The sequence below is a fragment of the Oncorhynchus mykiss genome, chromosome 31 (genome assembly GCF_013265735.2).
Source record: "Oncorhynchus mykiss isolate Arlee chromosome 31, USDA_OmykA_1.1, whole genome shotgun sequence".
Classification (NCBI taxonomy): Eukaryota; Metazoa; Chordata; class Actinopteri; order Salmoniformes; family Salmonidae; genus Oncorhynchus; species Oncorhynchus mykiss.
This window is the reverse complement of record NC_050571.1, coordinates 39,776,382-39,795,892: the sequence shown is the minus strand read 5'-3', so window position 1 is coordinate 39,795,892 and position 19,511 is coordinate 39,776,382. Positions and strand designations below refer to the sequence as shown.

General features: G+C 42.2%; 1 protein-coding gene across 13 annotated transcripts in view; it reads right to left on the bottom strand.

Moving 5' to 3' along the window:
- The window catches only part of LOC110505144 (prominin-1-A), a 123,049-nt gene that overhangs the window by 7,297 nt on the left and 96,241 nt on the right, over window positions 1–19,511 (bottom strand). For 8 of the 13 annotated variants that reach the window (XM_021584148.2, XM_021584150.2, XM_021584155.2 and 5 more), the window contains 10 exons: window positions 18,975–19,059; window positions 17,590–17,736; window positions 13,562–13,633; window positions 7,567–7,659; window positions 6,832–6,849; window positions 6,087–6,140; window positions 5,841–5,921; window positions 5,685–5,753; window positions 5,263–5,352; window positions 125–240 (listed from right to left, as the gene is read on the bottom strand). In XM_021584148.2, coding sequence (XP_021439823.1) covers window positions 125–240; window positions 5,263–5,352; window positions 5,685–5,753; window positions 5,841–5,921; window positions 6,087–6,140; window positions 6,832–6,849; window positions 7,567–7,659; window positions 13,562–13,633; window positions 17,590–17,736; window positions 18,975–19,059 — 825 coding nt within the window. Of the gene's footprint in view, window positions 1–120; window positions 241–5,262; window positions 5,353–5,684; window positions 5,754–5,840; window positions 5,922–6,086; window positions 6,141–6,831; window positions 6,850–7,566; window positions 7,660–13,561; window positions 13,634–17,589; window positions 17,737–18,974; window positions 19,060–19,511 lie in introns of those variants that run through there. The other 5 variants (XM_036969590.1, XM_036969593.1, XM_036969594.1 and 2 more) reach the window with 2 other exon arrangements.

The following is a 19,511-nucleotide window of genomic DNA, read 5'->3' as shown; positions in this document are numbered from 1 at the left end:
AATTTATGCTTTGGCCACAAATACTAGTATAGGACGAGTCAACAACATCTGGGTATGAGTTAACAGAATATGGACTTTTAAAAGTGAGATTTTCACTGGAGAGTTTAAGATTAGAGATACTCACTCATCGTAAACATCCTCTGTGTCCATTCTACGGTAGAACTTTGCCAGTTTTACTGACAGGATGATGCTAGGAAGGAGGAATAGGGCACAGCAGCCTAGGCCAAACCAGAATGTGTTCTGAGAGACAGGGAAAACAGAGAGAATGCAGTATCAGTCAAAAGCAGTCTTAGGTTTGGTATACTTTCTCTTGATCATCATTTTTTAAATACATGATATATATGTATATATAAAAAACATTTTTTACATGATAAATATATTTATGGTTTTATGACAGATAGACATGGAACATAATATATAATTTAATATCTCATTACTGGGAAGACTTTCAACACTGGAGCCTGAGGTATAGCACCATAAACTGGCTACGCTTCTCTGCACTGTCAACTGTGTATATTTATCTTTTGTAGAGGACTTTCCATCAAGTTGGACACAAAGTTCCCCACAGTATGTGTACCTGTTTGTGACTGTGCATGTTTTTGCAGAGGGGCCAGCACAGTTTACCCAACTCTAAAGGTGGAAAACACTGAGTCATAAAGTCTACATGAAGCAGAGTATGTTAGCGGAGCGGAACTGGAGCTTTGACTGGAGCGAAATTCCCAAAGGCTGGGGCGTCGGCCTTATCGCCTGCTCCATTTTCGCTCCAGTAGCATTCCAGTAGCACTGACTTCACGAGCTTAGGGCGTGCCCAGCCCAGCATGCATTTGTCGTCTACTTGTGTGCTGCTCTAGCCCCTTGCTTTAGCTACTGTCATGGAGTTCGCTAACTATTTTCTTGAAAAAATGTAGAAAACACACAGGTGCTAAATCAAGGTGACTTATAAAGATGAGGACCAAGAGAGGGAGCGTGGCGATCCAGTGTCCACAACTAAAGAACAATTGTGGAATCTGAAAAGACACGTAATCCCATAAGCCTACTACATGCACATGCTAAAAGAAAGGAATGAGGTGGGTAGATAACTAAATGTGTCATTGTAGCAAAGTACTTATAAACCAAAAATCTGATCTCCTAAACGTTTAGTTCATTTTCATTATATTATTTAGACAATAGACCAATAGACCAGTTCAGCTTTCAGTTTTGACTGGGTTATTTTGCCTAAAAAACCTTTAGGCTTACTGTAACCATGTAAAAAATAAAAATAAAAATCTCTGCCCAGCCTGGCAAGAGTGGCCAAAAGTGTGTTTAGCATCCCCAGTGGCTCTGCAAGTGTGGCGAGGATATTTTTCGCTGCTGGCCGGCTCTCCAGGCACCATCGCATGAGCCTTAAGCCACAGACTGGCCAAACTCGTGTTTCTAAAAATGGATTCTAAAAATGGATTCAAAGGCATTTTTTTGTCTAATTTGCATTTAATTATAAGTAAGTCACAGCCTATATGCGCAATTTACAGACTATAACCAACTGTCACGGATCCCTCCGGAACTTTCATTACGCACACCTGTCCCCTACTCCCACTGATTAGTACTTGTATAAGTGTGCCCTTTGGTTTCCATTGGACTGTCCATTATTGTTACAATGTCTGTTGGTGCGTGTGAGTACCTGTGCTGTGTGTTTTGGGCTTTCGTGCCCTTGTGGATTGCGCAGATGATTACGGGTCTCGTCCCGTAGTGATAATCATTGTGCGGCATGTGTTATTTATTCGAGGTACTCCTTGCTCTTTTTTGGGGGGTTTCTACCCTGTGTTTGGTATAGTGTTTGTTTTGTCTTCGTCCCTGGGCCTTTACACGGCACGCCATATTTTGGGTACAATTTTATAAAAACTATTACGCATTCCTGTGTCTGTCTCCCAGATCATTTATACCAGCGTGACACCAGCCTACTCTGTCACACTCGCAAATGCTTCACAATGTATTTCTTTGTAGGCTGTAGCCTTGAAATAATTTATATAAAATACTCTAAATAATTCATTTTCATCCCTTCTTAGGCTTCCTGTCTGGCTCCTGACCTATTAAGAGTGTGTATATGCTGTTTAATATGACATGTAGTCTACTTGAAATTATGTTTGCTTCTTACATTCACCTTAAATACTTTTCATTAAAATCCTTATGGTTTGGTTTCTATACTTAAAAAACAATTGGTAGGTCCAGGTAGTCAAAAAAAATAGATAGGTGTTGGTTAAATTGTTTGATTTTAATGAACGGAGCGAATTTTGAGCGGCTGTTTTCTTCCCTGTGAGCACCGGGCAGTTTTTAGCAGAGTGTTAGGAAAGCACATGGAGCGATGAGTGCGATTTCTAACCACTCAACTCTGCTCAAATGATCTGAGATGAAGTAATCATAGCCATGACATAACAGCCCCACGGTCCGTTTACGAGAATGAACACTGTCATGATTTCATTTGGCTCTGCTCCAATCACACTGATAGTCAAAGTGTCACAGCTTTTCTCTTGTCACCATGTTAGGTAAGTAGTTCCATTCCTCCATCCCTGCCAGATACACTGTGCTGTTGACCTTTCTCTACTGTATCAACTTTTAGTGTGGAAACCCTGTTGTGTGTAGCTACTGTACAGAGGAAAGACTAGAGGCGCTATTGGAGCACTTACAGGCTCTTTCCTGTGTTGCTGCACCTTTGCTCTGTTGCTCCGGGACACTAGTAAAACAAGCGCTTTGGTCCGTACGGTGAGTCCAGAAACATCCTGTTGGCAGTCCAAGTCAATTAGCTGGCGCTGGAACCTATGTGGGCTCTAAGTGGCGGGGGGGGGCTATTTGTTTAATTTCATGGAGATGCTTCCTGCCATTGGGACTGTGTTGGTAACAAAGCCCCATGCAGACTGGACACATGGGCAGATGTCGAGATTACGTAAGGCTGGCTTTCATTTCCTTCTTGTCTCTTCGTCTCTCTCTCTCTCATTCTCGACTCTTCGTCTTTGCAGCACTCTGTAGGGTTCCTCACTGTGCACTGCCAGGTCTAACTGCCTCTCACTGATCATGTGCTGGATTCCAGGGCCTGACTTGTACAGTGGGGCAAAAAAGTATTTAGTCAGCCACCAATTGTGCAAGTTCTCCCACTTAAAAATATGAGAAAGGCCTGTAATTTGCATCATAGGTACACTTCAACTATGAGACAAAATGAGAATTTTTTTTTCTCCAGAAAATCACATTGTAGGATTTTTAATGAATTTATTTGCAAATTATGGTGGAAAATAAGTATTTGGTCACCTACAAACAAGCAAGATTTCTGGCTCTCACAGACCTGTAACTTCTTCTTTAAGAGGCTCCTCTGTCCTCCACTCGTTACCTGTATTAATGGCACCTGTTTGAACTTGTTATCAGTATAAAAGACACCTGTCCACAACCTCAAACAGTCACACTCCAAACTCCACTATGGCCAAGACCAAAGAGCTGTCAAAGGACGCCAGAAAAAATATTGCGGACCGGCACCAGGCTGGGAAGACTGAATCTGCAATAGGTAAGCAGCTTGGTTTGAAGAAATCAACTGTGGGAGCAATTATTAGGAAATGGAAGACATACAAGACCACTGATAATCTCCCTCGATCTGGGGCTCCACGCAAGATCTCACCCTGTGGGGTCAAAATGATCACAAGAACGGTGAGCAAAAATCCCAGAACCACACGGGGGGACCTAGTGAATGTCCTGCAGAGAGCTGGGACCAAAGTAACAAAGCCTACCATCAGTAACACACTACGCCGCCAGGGACTCAAATCCTACAGTGCCAGACGTGTCCCCCTACTTAAGCCAGTACATGTCCAGGCCCGTCTGAAGTTAGCTAGAGAGCATTTGGATGATCCGGAAGAAGATTGGGAGAATGTCATATGGTCAGATGAATCCAAAATATAACTTTTTGGTAAAAACTCAACTCGTTGTGTTTGGAGGACAAAGAATGCTGAGTTGCATCCAAAGAACACCATACCTACTGTGAAGCATGGGGGTGGAAACATCATGCTTTGGGGCTGTTTTTCTGCAAAGGGACCAGGACGACTGATCCGTGTAAAGGAAAGAATGAATGGGGCCATGTATCGTGAGATTTTGAGTGAAAACCTCCTTCCATCAGCAAGGGCATTGAAGATGAAACGTGGCTGGGTCTGTCAGCATGACAATAATCCCAAACACACCGCCCGGGCAACAAAGGAGTGGCTTCGTAAGAAGCATTTCAAGGTCCTGGAGTGGCCTAGCCAGTCTCCAGATCTCAACCCCATAGAAGATCTTTGGAGGGAGTTGAAAGTCTGTGTTGCCCAGCAATGCCCCAAAACATCACTGTTCTAGAGGAGATCTGCATGGAGGAATGGGCCAAAATACCAGCAACAGTGTGTGAAAACCTTGTGAAGACTTACAGAAAACGTTTGACCTCTGTCATTGCCAACAAAGGGTATATAACAAAGTATTGAGATACACTTTTGTTATTGACCAAATACTTATTTTCCACCATAATTTGCAAATAAATTCATAAAAAATCCTAAAATGTGATTTTCTGGATTTTTTTGTCTGTCATAGTTGAAGTGTACCTATGATGAAAATTACAGGCCTCTCTCATCTTTTTAAGTGGGAGAACTTGCACAATTGGTGGCTGACTAAATACTTTTTTGCCCCACTGTATGTTCTAAATCAGGCGAGGTTGGGGGTGATTATGTGTGATTGGGTGGGATTGATGGGGTGATTGGGGGGGGGGGGGGGGAGGGCCTCATTTGTCTGATGGAGCTCTGTTGAGGGTCACGGAACCCCCCTTACCTCCCAAACCCCTAAACTCCCTACCCCCACCCATCTCCACTACAGACCCTTCACCTTACACACACATAGTCCCCTGTATCTTGCCTGTGCCTTCATTATATCATGCCATTAGCGTCCGCTAAAACCTGGGGCCCTCAGAAAGAACCTGCCTTGTCTTCTGGGCCTGGCGGGCTAGGGGGTTTTGGAGGAGAACACTGAGGGAGCTGTGTGGACCCATGCCAGTAGAATGTACCGTGTGTGTGCCCCTACACATCACATATTTTAGCAGAGCGCAGCACATGGCTGTGTGAACATACTGTACCAGTACAAGGACAATGTGAACCCTCTCAAGAGACCAACCTCCAACCCCCTCACCCCTTTCAAGTTAGGCCCTGCATGCCTTCCTGTCTGCACCCCAACGGCCCAACAGACGTTTCAGGCATGTTTTAAAAGGATCCCGTATATTGCGTTTTTAGTTACCAATGAGTCAACCAAGAAGCTGCAGGCTACGATCTCCACTGTGTCCACGATGTTGCTGAAGGGTTTGCAAGCCGCTACCTCCATGGTCAGCTGGGTAAACCATGCAAACAAAGAGCATATGTTAGAGTTATACCATTGGCAAACAATTATGAAAGTTGCCAGTTGGAATGTCTGGAAAATGAAGGGACGTTATAGCTTTACACTTGGACAATTCACGATTGATGACCAAGTTGATTGAAAACAAGTCAGCAGCCCTGTCACTATTGGCACAATTCAATTAAGTTGTGAGAAGCATTCTGTTCAAACAGTAAGACTGTAATTTACGACAAGAGATGCAATATTTCTGCTATATCTAATTTCCTTCTTATGCTACAGGGGGGAAAACCAAGGCATTAACAAACTGTTGGAACACAAATACTTACAGAAGTCCTGACCCACTCTATGTATTGCCTGAAATAACCAACAATGTTTTGCTTGTACTTTTCCGTTTCCTAATGGAGAGAGGAATAAAATGTTAGCTACTGAGTTTTACTGTAGCATCGAAATGTAAACAATTACTGGGAAGCCATAGTAATCACCTGGTTGACGACTTGTGTGGCATTCTGGGAGATGAGATACTGCGCTGCTTCTATGGTCGCCAGTACATCGGCGACTTTGTTCTGGACAGAACAGAGGGAAAATAAATGCTCAAGAAGCTTCCGTAAGAGTCTATTGGAGCTGCTCCGGAGTCTTTGTTCAGCGTTTATGGATGTACTACGAATGCTTGATGTTGATTGAGTCAGCGTGAACTGTTGGGGTACATGGTTCGTAGGAGGCCCACTTACCGGCAGGTCTGAGGCCGTCCTCTCCAGTAGTCTGATGCTCTGGTTCAGCATACTCTTTAAAAGGGTAAATGCACAACACATGTTAACACCCCAGAGGTTTAAAGGTCAGGGTTTAGAGACATACTCCAACAACGCCATTTCATGTGGATTTTGGTCGTGAGAAATGTGCTGCAAAATATGTCAAAACCCCAATTAAAGTGCTTTCGCATGAATTCATAATACATTTTCTTCAATACTATTTGAACACGTGAAGACCACTCGTGATGACTGATACTGTACGTGCAACATGTAAAAAAAGTGACAAACTCCATGCTGGTCCCAGTATACAGTACGTACATGGTCATTAGTCAGCACATGCACCAGACTACTGACGAATAATTACAGGATTAACAATTACAGACAGACTAATCTACATATCATGAATGATTGATTTTTTACAAGGCATGTAACGGACCCAATCTTGCTCATGCAAAATCAATCATGTCATACAGGTCTGAATCAGCATGCTGTACTAAATATCCTGACCTGAAAGAGAATGAAAGTTCATGGTAATGGTCAGGGCATGCCAGGGAAAAGCCCCTTGGATTCGAGGTACAAGGAGCATGGACAACTCGTGGTGAGAACACCAATATCAATTATTCGATATGACATCAATAATTTGATATGATATCGATGTGAGCAAGGCATGTCATCACCCTCAACATTACAAGATGAACACAGGTCCATTGTGGAGACACATGCTTACCCTCGCTCTAACATATTTCTTGGAAGCCATTAGTTGAAGTAAAAAGAGTTAAAAGGGAAATATTCAAATAAAAAGATAAGACAGACCTCTAAAACTCAGCCTTTCTTGGTAACAAGATTGCAGTTCGTGGAATTACTTTGAAGTACACTGACTATTAATGGGTATATTATCATATTCGGGGAAAAGCACATTATATGTGGCCTACAGTGATGTCGTGTAAGTATATGTTGTTGGGTCCTTTTAACATATGCCTTTGAACTTATTAAAGAGTAAGATACTTGTGTGAGGTGGAGCAAAATATATGATTGATTTGCCCATGTGAATGTAACAGTCAACTACTTCAATATTCTAGCGTTGAGTGTCTTTCAGGGTTCTCATGTCCTGACTGCACAACCATTGATACCTAGGTCAAATACATATGTCAGATGTGCTGCACTTGGTTTGGTTTGCCCGGTACAATGCAAACAATGGAATAGTCCCAGAAGAGCAAACCATTTAATACGTACTCCCAAAAGCGTACAAATAAATTGAGCTCACCGCGTACATTTTCAACTATTTGAAAGTATCCGACCTACTGGTTTGATCTGGGTCTGATTCTTTTTTCCTAAAAGGGTAGATAGAGCACGACTACGGGCCATGGCCATTTCTGCCAGTTTAATGAAGCCGAGCACTGATGGGCCCAGACATGGATGTTAATCTAAAAAAAATAATGATTGAAGATAGATTGTTGATTACCATGGCCTGCTCCATAGGGACGACCTGCTGACTGTGGATCTGCCGGAGACTGTTGGCGTGGCCCTTTAGAGAGGTCTGGAGGGGCCCCTTGGGCTGTGGACACACATACAGACAGAGGTTCAGAGTAGACACACATAAACACATACAAAGAGGTAATAATAATAGTATCCAAAAGGTCGCCATTGTTCAGCACCCCTGGACAATGTGCCTTGCTCAATGGCACAGCAACAGATTTTTCACCTCGTTGGCTCCAGGATTTGAGCCAGTGACTTTTCGGATACTGTCCCAATGCTCTAACCTCGAGGCTACCACACACACAGTACCAGTAAAAAGTTTGGACACACCTACTCTTTCAAGGGTTTTTCTTTATTTTTATTAGACATCAAATAACACATATGGAATCATGTAGTAACCAAAAAAAGTGTTAAACAAATCAAAATATATTTTATATATTTGAGATTCTTCAAAGTAGCCACCCCTTGTCTTGATGACGCCTTTACTCACTCTTGGCATTCTCACATCTCAACATCAACTTTTCAGAGGAGACTGCGTGAATCAGGCCTTCATGGTCGAATTGCTACAAATAAACCACTACTAAAGGACACCAATAATAAGAAGAGACTTGCTTGGGCCAAGAAACACGAGTAATGGACATTAGACCGGTGGAAATCAGTCTTTTGGTCTGATGAGTCCAAATAGTTTTTTACATTTTCATTTTTTTTTTTAAACATACAACATACTTGCAGTGAAGCCGCTCAACAACGACATCACACTAGTCATCTAACAGACTCCCATCCAGAGCGACACACAGAAGCAACCAGGGTCAACGCCCTGCTCAAGAGCACGTCGACAGATCTCCCACAAGGTCAAAAACAGGGACCCGAACCAGCGATCCACCAGCCACCGGCCCAAGCTTCCAATCACCAGGCCACCAGCCCTCCAAGACCCCCCCCCCCCCCACAGTTCCCCAAGAGCTGCCCCTCAACCATCCGAAACCCCCACAGAAAATTAACAATAGTAATCCCGCCCCAGACACCCCCCTCCATGCACCAAAATTAACAAAAGAGAAAAAAATATAAAAACAAGGGAAAACAGGAAAAGCCATGAAGGACAACAAAAATCCTAACAGCAAGGCCAACTGAATATGTTAGAGTGCGTGTATGGCACTATTTACGGATGTGTCTGTGTATGTGCACATGTGTGCATTTGAATGAGAGTGTGTGTATATGCATGTGTACAAACACTTGCACGGCATCAACCTCAGGCAAACAGGCATTAACTGTAACAACACTGCCCCTCAGTGTCATTCAACGTTTTATTTTGACTCCACTCCCACTTGTCTCCAATTCCACATCCCAACCCTCAGTTTCCGTCAGCCCATCCCACCAATCTCAACCCTCTTCGGATTTCTACACACCACATATCTTTCAACTATGCCGTGATGTTTAACATAGAATTTGTATCTATCTAATCGAATAGAATCCACAGATTGCAAGTTGAAGATAAATACTTTTACTAAGAGTATTAGTATATTAGTAATTGACTGACCTGGGTCTCTCCAGATCTCACAACAGTACTATTTCAATGGTGAATTTTAGACCAATGCTATGTATTTTCAGCTAATCCTGAACCTGAGACCAGAAACAGGCTACCTGAGGGCAATACCAAAATAAATGGTCTATTGATTCTGTATCATCACAACAACATCTGCAGAGATTTGATGATTGTATGCCCCAAATATTCAACATTTTGTTGGCGGTAAGAATTCAATATAATAATTTTCGCTGACAAGCACAAAGTCTTGAATATTTTTTACCCCTTTTTCATGGTATCCAATTGGTAGTTACAGTCTTGTCTCATCGCTACAACTCCCGTACGGACTCGGGAGAGGCAAAGGTCGAGAGCTGTGTGTCCTCAAACACAACATAGCCACACTGCTTCTTGACACAATGCCCTCTTAACCCAGAAGCCAGCCGCACCAATGTGTCGGAGGAAACACTGTACACCTGGCAGGCGTGTCAGCGAGCACTGCGCCTGGCCCGCCACAGGAGTCGCTAGTGCGCGATGGGACAAGGACATCCCTGCCAGCCAAACCCTCCTCTAACCCGGACGACATTGGGCCAATTGTGCGCCGCCCAGTGCGTCTGCCGGTCTCCTCCGGTTGCGACAGAGCCTGGACTCTAACCTAGAATCTCTAGTGGCGCAGCTAGCACTGCGATGCAGTGCCTTAGACCACTGCGCCACCCGGGAGGCCCTGAAGTCTTGAATCTTGCATCGTTTTATATATCAACTCATACACCCTGTGTCATGGAATCGGTTTATCAAAAAAACTATTTTGCAATCTGTATGGCACCGCTGTCAACATCCTGGTCCTCAAATTAAACTGGTATACTTTCCTATTTATGCTATTTTTATTCCCCCACCAGTTCTGATCCTTTATATTAGGCAGACAGACCAGTTCCCTACCTCCTCCCGCTGCGACCCACCTCCTCCATTTTTGGGGTATTGCTGTATTCAATTGTTTTGTATTCTTGGATTGAGCAGACCTTCCCATATGAATCTGATAACTCCATGAAAGACATAACTCTACCATTCTAATTTACAATATAATTGAAAAACAAAATGCCCTTTTCAAACATCTTTCCCATAACTACAGGTGTTTTATCCACCAGCACATTTGAGTTCAGCCATAATATTTGTTCTATATTTTCAGGGGGATGAAATTGAAATTGTAGCCAGATCTGCAATGCTTGTTTGAAAAAGAGAGATACTTTGAAAATAGTGTCATTTTCAATTAATTGAAAATGAGACATGGCAATCTGCACAAAAGCAAAAAGGCAATTTTTAAACAATAGGTGAGCTTTTCTTAGTAATCTACTTGAGAATCATTTAGGGTTCAAGTAAAACTTGAATAAGTGAAGCTTTTAGAGATATGACTAGGGCAATTTTTCCATAAATAGACAGGTATTTACCTCTCTGTGGTTGCAGGATCTTGCCTATTTTTACAAGTTTTCTATTGAAATTCACTGTGGAGAGCTCATTTATATATTTTGTGATATAAATACCAAGAATGTCTACTTCACCGTCAGCCCATTTTACAGGTAAACTACAAGGTAACGTTAAAGTTCTATTTTTTAAAGATCCAATATGCAATATTGTACACTTATTATAAATAGGTTTTAGTCCAGAGAGTCCAGAAAAGTTTAGATCTTCAATGAGACATTGCAGGGATCTAGCTTGCAGACTTAATATAAAACTTGAGACATCGGCGTACATTGACACCTTTGTTTTTAAGCTTAAACCTTGGATTTTTAATCCACTAATGTTGTTATTTGATCTGATTTTAATAGCTAGCATTTCGATGGCCATAACGAATAGATATGGTGACATCGGACACCCTTGTTTAACTCCTCTTGCTAATTCAAAACTCTCTGAGAAGTAGCTGCTATGTACTGTTTTACACTGGGGTTGCTACACATTACTTTCACATCACCGAAATTGAAAAAAAATCCAGGCATTTATGAATAAAATAGTCTTACTTATTCAAAGGCCTTTCAAAAATCCGCTATAAATACCAGGGCTGGCTTCTTAAGTGTTTCATGATCCATTATTTCTAGTAGTTGTCGTATATTATCTCCAATGTATAGTCCTTGTAAATGTAAAAAACCTATCTGAACAGGATGAACAATACCTGGTAAAACCTTTTTAATTATGTCGCTTGTATTTTTACATCAAAACATTGAAGTGAAAGAGGCCTCCAGTTTAAGATACTGTATCTTTATATTTACCATCTGGGTCTTGTTTTAATAATAGTAAAATCAGTCCATCCTGCTGAGTACCTGACAGACTATAATTTCTATAGGAGTAGTTCAAACAAGCTAACAATGGAGCTTTGAGCATATCAAAAAAGGTACCAGGTAAGCCATCAAGCAATGGGGGTTTTCCAGACTGAAAGGATTTAATTGCCTCAAAAAGTTATTCCTCTGTAATTTGTCCTTTGCACTGAGCTTTCTATACATTTGTTAATTTTCAATTTGTTTTATTTTTTGGAAAGAATTCCTAACAGTAATTGTCATTCAGTGGGTGAGGGTAAGATGGAAAAGACGGGTAAGACGGAAAAACATCTGCTTAAAATATTTAGCTTCCTCTTTTAAAATGTGTTCCTGTGTTGGAGATTCTGGAAGAATTTGATGCATTGATCTCCATATTCCATCCAGTTTGCTTCATTTTTGTAATAGATTACATTAGATCATTCTTGAATAAGTTCCTCCAGTTCTTTTTGTTTTCCCACTAACTTATTTTGTATCTCTGTGGTATCATTTTTATTGCTATCTAACTGTATTAGTTTATGTATTTCCCTTGTTAGTCTTGTTTCTTTAGTCAGAAACTGCTTTTTTATTATTGATGAACATTGAATTGAATAATTGAAACATTTAACGATATCCCAAACAATAAGGGGATTTGCTGAACCTGTGACTCGAAATTTGAGACTTTTGGTTCCAACCGCCGAGTCTTTGTGAGACGCAGAGTAGGTGAACGGATGATCTCAACATGTGTGGTTCCCACCGTGAAGCATGGAGGAGGTGGTGAGATGGTGTGGGGGTGATTTGCTGGTGTCACTGTCAGTAATTTATTTCGATTTCAAGGCACACTTAACCAGCATAGCAACCACAGCATTCTGCAGCGATACGCCATTCCATCTGGTTTGCGCTTAGGGGGACTATATCTTTTTTTTCAACAGGACAATGACCCAACACACCTCCAGGCTGTGTAAAGGCTATTTTACCAAGAAGAAGAGTGATGGAGTGCTGCATCAGATTACCTGGCCTCCACAATCACCTGACCTCAACCCAATTGAGACGGTTTGGGATGAGTTTGACTGCAGAGTGAAGGAAAAGCAGCCAAGAAGTGCTCAGCATATGTGGGAACTCCTTCAGGACTGTTGGGAAAGCATTCCAGGTGAAGCTGGTTGAGAGAATTCCAAGAGTGTGCAAAGCTGTCATCAAGGGAAAGGGTGGCTACTTTGAAGAATCTAAAATCTAAAATATATTTTGATTTAACACTTTTTTGATTACTGTGTGTTATTTCAGTTTTGATGTCTAATAAAAATAAAGAAAAACCCTTGAATGAGTAGGTGTGTCCAAACCTTTGACTGGTACTGTATATAAACACACAGGTTCCGATGAACAAACACATACGCACACACACGCTCACACACAGATGTTGTCATTCAAATACCCTTTTGTAAACTAGTCCTACATACATACATTCATGTACATATAGATTTATAAATATTTAGAGCAATATGCAATCTGCGCAAAACTCTACAATACACAGACCTACTTAGTATAAGAGACTGCCTTAAATCAATGAATGTAATGCGGCATAAAAACGACATAGTGAACCCACAGAATTACATACAGAATCAAATAATTTATAGGATCTCTATGGGTGAACCAGTCTCAGTGTCCAGCGAGTGTGTGTCTTCTATGCCAACAGGAAAAACCAGTACCAGAATAGATGGGCACCAAATGAATACTAGGGGGCACAGGCATAAGCACATACCACCCCACAGAACACCACTTTAAACTAGCTCCATTGCCACATGGCAGGCGTAGGAGGACCCAGAGTTGGACTCAGCAACATTTTGGGCCATGAATGGGGAGCTTGTGTGAGCCTCAAACCCCCGCCCCCCAAAGGCAAGGCAGAACATTAAAAAGTGCTTCCACAGACTGCTTCAGTGTGTGTGTGTGTTTGTCGACAGCAAACCGCCGGCGAGGCTGTGCAGTTGATAAAGACACACGGAGCTTTCACAGTTTTAGATCTGAACTTCCATTCCATTTGATCCCGGTCTTGTGGGATCACCACCGGATCGTGGTGTAAAATGCAACTGTAAAATGCAAGTGCCTTGCAACTGGTACACTGAGAAAACATTGTGTGGATGGTTGGAGCCGTGTTGATTTTGGGGGGGAGTTTTGTTGTATGTTCCTCTCACCATAAGGTCTGTCTGTGCCTCGAGCTCATTGGCGTACGACAGCAAGTCCACCTGAGTCACCCCTTTGTTAACCTGCAAATGAATAGACATAGGATAATAATGCATTATGACGCTGTTATTTTGCATTATAACACTTGCCATAAACATGTATGACCCCCCTTAAAATGTATTCTCATCTTACAATTGCATAATATAGAGTCAGTTGTGCAACATAGAGATGCATAACATGTTACAAGCCTTATAATAACACACTATAAAGGCTCATGCACGCTTATAAGTCATAAAGCATTATAGCTGTCGGTTTTAAGTAAAGAGTTACACATGCTGCAGTAAGAGGCCATAAGACGACCGTGTTTCTCCTGAATTCAACAGATTATTCAACAGATTCTGATAGAGAAGACATATACTGAACAAAAATAGAAATGCAAAGTGTTGGTCCCATGTTTCATAAAAGGCCACTCTAAAATGTACAGTTTTGTCACGCAACACAATGCCACAGATGTTTCAAGTTTTGAGGGAGCATGCAGACTGCAGGAATGTCCACCAGAGCTGTTGCCAGGGAATTTGGTTTATTCCTTTACCATAAGCTGCCTCCCAACATAATGTTAGAGAATTTGGCAGTACGTCCAACCAGCTTCACAACCACAGAACACGTGTATGGTGTCGTGTGGGCGAGCGGTTTGCTGATGTCAACATTGTAAACAGAGTGCCCCAAGGTGGCGGTGGGGTTATGGTATAGGCAGGCAGAAGCTACAGACAGCGAACACAATTGCATTTTATCGATAGCAATTTTATTGCACAGAGATACCGTGACGAGATCCTGAGGCCCATTGTCGTGCCATTCATCCACTGCCATCACCTCATGTTTCAGAATGAATAATGCACGGCCCCATGTCACAAGGATCTGAACACAATTCATAGAAGCTGAAAATGTCCCAGTTCTTCCATGGCATGGATACTCACTAGTCATGTCACCCATCAAGCATGTTTGGGATGCACTGGATGGACGTGTACGACTGCGTGTTCCAGTTCCCACCAATATCCAGCAACTTTGCACAGCCATTGAAGAGGAGTGGGACAACATTCCACGGGCCACAATCAACAGCCTGATCAACTCTATGCAAAGGAGACGTGTCGCACTGCACGAGGTAAATGGTGGTCACACCAGACACTGACTGGTTTTCTGATCCACACCCTTACCTTTTTTTAAAGGTATCTATGACCCACAGATGCACATCTGTATTCCCAGTCATGTGAAATTCATAGATTAGGGCCAAATAAATGTATTTCAATCAACTGATTTCCTTACATGAACTGTAACTCAGTAAAATCGTTGAAATGTAGCATTGTTGCGTTTATATTTTTGCTCGGTATAAATAGTCTGAGGTATAAGGGTGGAAAACTGCCAAGTCTATAGTTTATGGAACACTGATTTTGGCAAGAGTAGCTATAAACGATGCAATCTCTAGAGATACATCAGTAATTCCACAATATTCATTTAGCAGTGGAGCACAGCCACTGTGAAATCGTTGCCTTCACCGCAAAATAAATGCAAGAATGATTACCTAGCTTGTAATTCTGGAAATGTAGCCAACTCTATTAACAGATGTCAAGCTGTATGCCCAAGCAAGACCCCAGGAAGACCCCAGGAAGACCCCAGCTGCCGCCCGCTCCCTGGTAAAAGATCCTAAAATCTGTACGCGCATATGTAATGTCTTGGCCCTCATTCGGTACTGTACAGCCAGGAAGGGATGTCTGTAATATGTTACATGAAGTCAATGGAGCAGTTATACATTGTAAACACAGAGGCAGATTGTAAATTAGTAAATCAGACTTTTTAACCATCTTGCTGGTCGATCCTCGCAATTCAATCACACTCTTTGCATGTGTGTTACTTAAACCTGTTAGATATCACCGTAATCAAAGTCAGGGGCGTACTACAGAACAAAATCCAATCTTTTTGGCAACAATGCAAAACGTTATGTTTGGCGTAAAAGCAACACAGCTGAACACACCATCCCCACTGTCAAACATGGTGGTGGCAGCATCATGGTTTGGGCCTGCTTTTCTTCAGCAGGGACAGGGAAGATGGTTAAAATTGATGGGAAGATGGATGGAGCCAAATACAGGACCATTCTGGAAGAAAACCGGATGGAGTCTGCAAAAGACCTGAGACTGGGACGGAGATTTGTCTTCCAACAAGACAATGATCCAAAACTTAAAGCAAAATCTACAATGGAATGGTTCAAAAATAAACATATCCAGGTGTTAGAATGGCCAAGTCAAAGTCCAGACCTGAATCCAATCGAGAATCTGTGGAAAGAACTGAAAACTGCTGTTCACAAATGCTCTCCATCCAACCTCACTGAGCTCGAGCTGTTTTGCAAGGAGGAATGGGAAAAAAATGTGCAAAACTGATAGAGACATACCCCAAGCGACTTACAGCTGTAATCACAGCAAAAGGTGGCGCTACAAAGTATTAACTTAAGGGGGCTGAATAATTTTGCACGCCCAATTTTTCAGTTTTTGATTTGTTAAAAAAGTTTGAAATGTCCAATAAATGTCGTTCCACTTCATGATTGTGTCCCACTTGTTGTTGATTCTTCACAAAAAAATACAGTTTTATATCTTTATGTTTGAAGCCTGAAATGTGGCAAAAGGTCGCAAAGTTCAAGGGGGCCGAATACTTTCGCTACTGTCACTACTGTAGGATGCGTTTAAGCAGGTTAGCATCTGAAATGATACCTGTCTTTTTGTTGAGTTGTGTTTTGTACGAGTACGCTAGTGTGCCTATTGAAGGTACGGTGCCCTCGAAAAGTATTCAGACCACTTGACTTTTTCCACATTTTGTTGCATTACAGCCTTATCCTAAAATGGATTAAGTACAAAAAAAATCCTCAGCAATCTACCCCATAATGAAGAAGCGAAAACAGGTTTTTTAGAAATACCTTATTTACATAAGTATTCAGACCTTTTGCTATGAGACTTGAAAATGAGCTCATGTGAAACCAAGATTAAACTCTTTGGCCTGAATGCCTACGGTGAAGCATAGTGGTGGTAGCATCATGCTGTAGGGATGTTTTTCAGCAGCAGGGACTGGGAGACTAGTCAGTATCAAGGGAAAGATGAACGGAGGAAAGTACAGAGAGATCCTTGATGAAAACCTGCTCCAGAGCACTCAGGACCTCAGACTGGGGGTGAAGATTCACCTTCCAACAGGACAACGACCCTAAGCACACAGCCAAGACAACACAGGAGTGGCTTCGGTACAGGTCTCTGAATGTCCTTGAGTGGCCCAGCCAGAGCATGGACTTGAACCCGATCTAACATCTCTGGAGAGACCTAAAAATAGCTGTGCAGGTACGCTCCCCATCCAACCTGACAGAGCTTGAGAGGATCTGCAGAGTGTGCCAAGCTTGTAGCGTCATTTCCAAAGAAGACACGAGACTTCAACAAAGTACTGAGTAAAGGGTCTGAATACTTATGTAAATGTGATATTTCCATTTTTTATGGGGAGGAGGCCAAAGTAGACTATTATGGATCCTGTTTTTACCAGGTACGTTGACTGAGAACATAATATATTTTACAGCAACGACCTAGGGAAGAGTAATAGGGGGAGGAGAGAGGTGAGCCAATTAGAAGCTGGGGATGATTAGGTGGCCATGATGGTATGAAGGCCAGATTGGGAATTTGTCCTCAACACGATAAGTGCCATGGGATCTTTAGTGACCACAGAGAGTTAGGACACTCATTTAACGTCCCATCCCGAAAGACGGCACCTTACGCAGGGCAACGTCCCCTTCACTGCCCTGGGGCATTGGGATGTCCTTAGACCAGAGGGAAGAGTGCACCCTCCCTGGCCCTCCAACACCACTCACTATTAAGGCGAAAGAAAGGACACCATACTTTTTACATAAAGGAGAGAAGAAAAGTGGAGGAAGCCACATTAAGCTATAGAAATGAATGCTAGGAGACCAGGGGAGAAAGTCATTTTGGATTGAGATGCCCCCTCAATGCCAGTATAATACCTCCTCTAGATAGGCTGCGTAGTTGATCCTGTTGACGCCCGTCTCAGAGAAGCCAATGAGGTTCTGCTTCCCCTCAGACTCCAGCAGAACGATAACTCTCAGGTCAATCTTCACATCGTTAAACATCTTCCCCACCTCCTTGGTGTACTGGAAACAGGGAGGGAGAACAGTCCGTTTACAAAAAGGATAAGCAATAGCTATGAATGCAGTATGTATTGGCTACATATGTGTTATGAAGCAGGAGCTAGTCGGTTTGTTTACGCCATAGAAATAGACCATAGAAATAGACCATAGAAATGGAATAGAAATAGACTTCAATGGTCAAGACCACTATTTCAGAGACAAGCCTAGAACAAAATGGTGCGAAAAACAAACTTGCTTACACGTTAGACCAGCCAGTGTTACGCAAACCCCTTTGTTTTTGATTTGTGTGTGTTGGGGGAAAGGACTCTGTTACCCTGGCAACATAAACTTTACATTGAGCCCCATTCAAATTCTTAATTTTCAGAGGGTCCTCCTAGGCAACCCCATTCATTGATACAGAGTACAGATTAGGACGGCCTGTTTTCGTTACATTTTGTTTTTTTTAAACTGGTATCATTGGACCAAAAAATACAGTGAGGAGTTTTTTTTAAGCCTCAAGCGACACAAATCTTCAGCAGCAAAGAACCTCATTAAAAACCAGAGGCTGTAGCATTCAAATGGAAAATATGACAATATGTTAGCATTATATTTGAATGTGCTCCATGTAAAAATTGGCAGGTGAAATCAGTATAAATAAATACATGAAAATGAACATAGGAAGAACTGTAAATACAGCCAATTTGTGTAATGTACTGTAACTTAGGCTACACTAGCCAGCTCAGCTCTATTGCTAGTCCGTACAATAACAGAAGCAAGATGATCTTGCCAGCTGGCTGACTACTGGTTGACACTAGACAGGACTGGCATCACGTCAAGGAAGTCCCAATGATACAAGCTGAGGTAATGGTGAAGGAATCCTAACGCTACAGATCACTAGCCTGCTCTTTGTTTTGGCAAGGATAACACCATTTAGCTAATGTTAATGAATCACCATTAGGAAATAGAGAGTGTTAGCCTGTTTGTAATCGCCTGGGTCTGCTGCACACCGCAAGATTGTGTTTGCCTGCTGAGCTAAAACCTAGGCATTGGATTCACTCAATGAGCTGACATGACTCTTCAGGCCTCAGTGTTTTCATTTGGACTATTGCGTTGGTTACATTGTACCCGGCAAGATAAACCAAGCGCAAGTATTAGAAAGTACTCGGTATGTAAGCCCAGGTCGGACTAGGTGTGAGTTTGACTTTCATGCACAGGTATGCAGAATGCAGTACAGTGAGTGCACACTGCATGTGAATACTGACCAGGCTAGAGTTTAGGAAGGGTGTGACATTGAAGACTTTGTCCAGGCGCATGGCAGAGTAAATACCTCTGTTCTCCTTGCAATTACTGGAGAACAAGAGAGGGAGAAAAGAGAGAGAGAATTAATCATCGTCACATGTCCATTCATACATTTTTTTTGGTTAGCTTGCTCTCTCGGCCGCCATCCGGTGAATAAATGTGGAACCTCATACACTCTCCTTAACTCCGTATTGCTGCCTTCCAGTCATTTTACAAGCAGTGTACTCACAAGTCACTCATAGAGAGCTTTTCCAAAGCAATAAAATCAAGTCAGCATGGCCAACATTTCCCATTTGTACACATTCAAGGGTGCAAGGGTAAAGTAAGAGTAAAGGAATTCCTATGGTCACTGTCTGTACACACTATCTCATGGGTCACTTTTTGACTGGGCAGGAGTAGCTGAGGCAACTAAACTATATTTAAGCAAATATAGTATAGTAGTAAATAGTATAGAACAAGGCAGTTAACCCACTGTTCCTAAGCCGTCATTGAAAATAAGA